At 38.5% G+C, this 2,091-nt stretch overlaps 1 protein-coding gene across 2 annotated transcripts in view; it reads left to right on the plus strand.

Moving 5' to 3' along the window:
* Positions 1–2,091, plus strand: part of LOC108628362 (putative thiamine transporter SLC35F3) — an 11,798-nt gene continuing 9,707 nt past the window's right edge. Inside the window, exons 1-4 of one of the 2 annotated variants that reach the window (XM_026816389.1) lie at positions 1–499; positions 1,078–1,223; positions 1,506–1,729; positions 1,816–1,962. In XM_026816389.1, coding sequence (XP_026672190.1) covers positions 1,091–1,223; positions 1,506–1,729; positions 1,816–1,962 — 504 coding nt within the window. In that variant the 5' untranslated portion in view covers positions 1–499; positions 1,078–1,090. The remainder of the gene's footprint in view (positions 500–1,077; positions 1,224–1,505; positions 1,730–1,815; positions 1,963–2,091) is intronic. The other variant, XM_026816392.1, reaches the window with a different exon arrangement.

Below are 2,091 nucleotides of genomic sequence, written 5' to 3' on the forward strand. Positions count from 1 at the left end.
ATCCACCCCTGGTAGTACCACGTTTACGAGTAATCAATGGCGTGACAAGGCATACCTAAAACTACTTGAGGATCATTAGTACAGCTGCGTTGAACGTGCATTAAAAGTAACATCCATCCGAGGCTCGTACGGATGCTTAGTTTCGTTCCGACCGGATGACCGACTAACCGGAATACGCCTCGACGCCACAGTATCTGATAACAGTTACACATTTTTATGTTACACCGTGCAGGAAAATAATAATCTCCGCTGTTGTCGGTCAAGTGCAAATACTCTGTGCCGCATTATTAGATTCCGTTAATAGGGCAGCCATAAAACACTTCGATCTCACGAACCGATGGAAAAACAAACGGTGAAACGATCTTGTGATACAGTTACCGTAAAAATAAAATTACGGTGAACGCGATGACATGCGAGAAGCGAAAATAAATACGCCATGGGACGATGGGTACGTCGAGTTCAAACCACGTTTTAATCTCCGACGAAAGATGTGAAAAAGGTGCGTCAACTTCTGCTATTTAAACAGATTCATCTATGACATCGTTACTTCCACGAATATTCGGACATTGGAATAATTCCAAAATCGTTAGAGCGAGTAATTAGGGTGAATTTATTTACGATGAAAAATAAAGAATTTTCATAGTGGTGGAAGCGCGATAATCCATTCAAATGAATTCGACGAGAGGAATTATAAATAATATAATTATGCAATTACTCTAGCGTCCGAATGTTTATGAGAATGATGTTACTAAATTTTCCAAGGATGCGAAGTCATTTACTCAATCAATTTTGGAAAGATATAATGCCGAAAGTGTTTCTATCACACCCACGATTTTTTAGAGTATTACAAAATAAATTAAAGTAACTGTTAACATGTAAACTGTTAGAAATGATAATGTACAAATTACATTTCGAGTACTAAACATTTACTAGACATAAATAAATTTATATCTTCTTATAACTATGTACATATAATACATAGACACGTAAATAAGATACATAACACAGCAGATACATAAATTAATATGGTATATTACGATAATTGTGACAAATGAACTCTTCCCCTGTTGCTGAAAGGACAAACTTAAAAATGAGTAGCAGAGGAGCCGGGGACATTCCAACGATATTTCATCCCCAGCAAACTCACACCCCGAGTATTGTTCTGACCGATAGTCAGCATGGATCACAAAACATTGCTGGTCAAACTACTCATGACAATCCTGGTGAGCTCTTACGTTGACGTCAATCCTTACTCAATGGAAAACCATGCGCCAGTGATGCGTATCAATGATAAGTCCGGCGGGGGACGCGGATTGTATATTTTCGTTTCAGTCAGTTCTGATTGATTTACGATTTGATCGTCAGTTATTATATGTCGATTGTGATTCGTTTATCATTTTTAACGATCGATTAATTATTTGTACGATTATAAATCGGTAACAAGAGGTGTTTCGTTTAATTGCTTTACGTGCGTTTGTTTTTTCGGAAATGGTGTTTTACTTTAGGCTGTGAACAGCAACAAGGTTGCAATGTTACCGGTGGTTGTGGTGATTCTATACCAAGTCGTCCTTTGGAGACAGGTGGAGGCGGTTCTGGTGACAATCAGGGGCACAATCCAAGCCAAACTCAGATCCAGTCTCATGTGACAGTACCGCCAGTTACTTACCCGCAAAGGCCTAGCTCTCTGTCCGCTTGTTACGCGTCCTGCTGTGCCGAATCCGCCAAGAAGGTCTAATTATTCTCACCGATACGACTCAGCTTTAATTAGGTCGCTGCATGCATTATTTATTCCTCAACGTTGATCTTGAATTTTAGATATATTTCGGAGTGTGTGTAACGATATGCGTCACGGCAAGTTGGGTCGGCGCGACGCATTGTATCAAATATTTATATTTTCACAAACACGAGTCTCCAAATTATTCATCGTTCTCGAATTTATCCGTAACCGGACGTCATCAGCATGTGAGTTCTCGCGTTCCTCATTTTTCAACTATGCAGATTTTCATTTTTATTATGAAAGCATTTATAAATACTTTAAATTAAAACAAAAGGAATACGTGTATTTCTAAAAATCTATTTATTCCTATGCAA

Source organism: Ceratina calcarata, unplaced genomic scaffold (genome assembly GCF_001652005.2).
Source record: "Ceratina calcarata isolate Rehan_Ccalc_2016 unplaced genomic scaffold, ASM165200v1 scaffold517.2, whole genome shotgun sequence".
Lineage (NCBI taxonomy): Eukaryota > Metazoa > Arthropoda > Insecta > Hymenoptera > Apidae > Ceratina > Ceratina calcarata.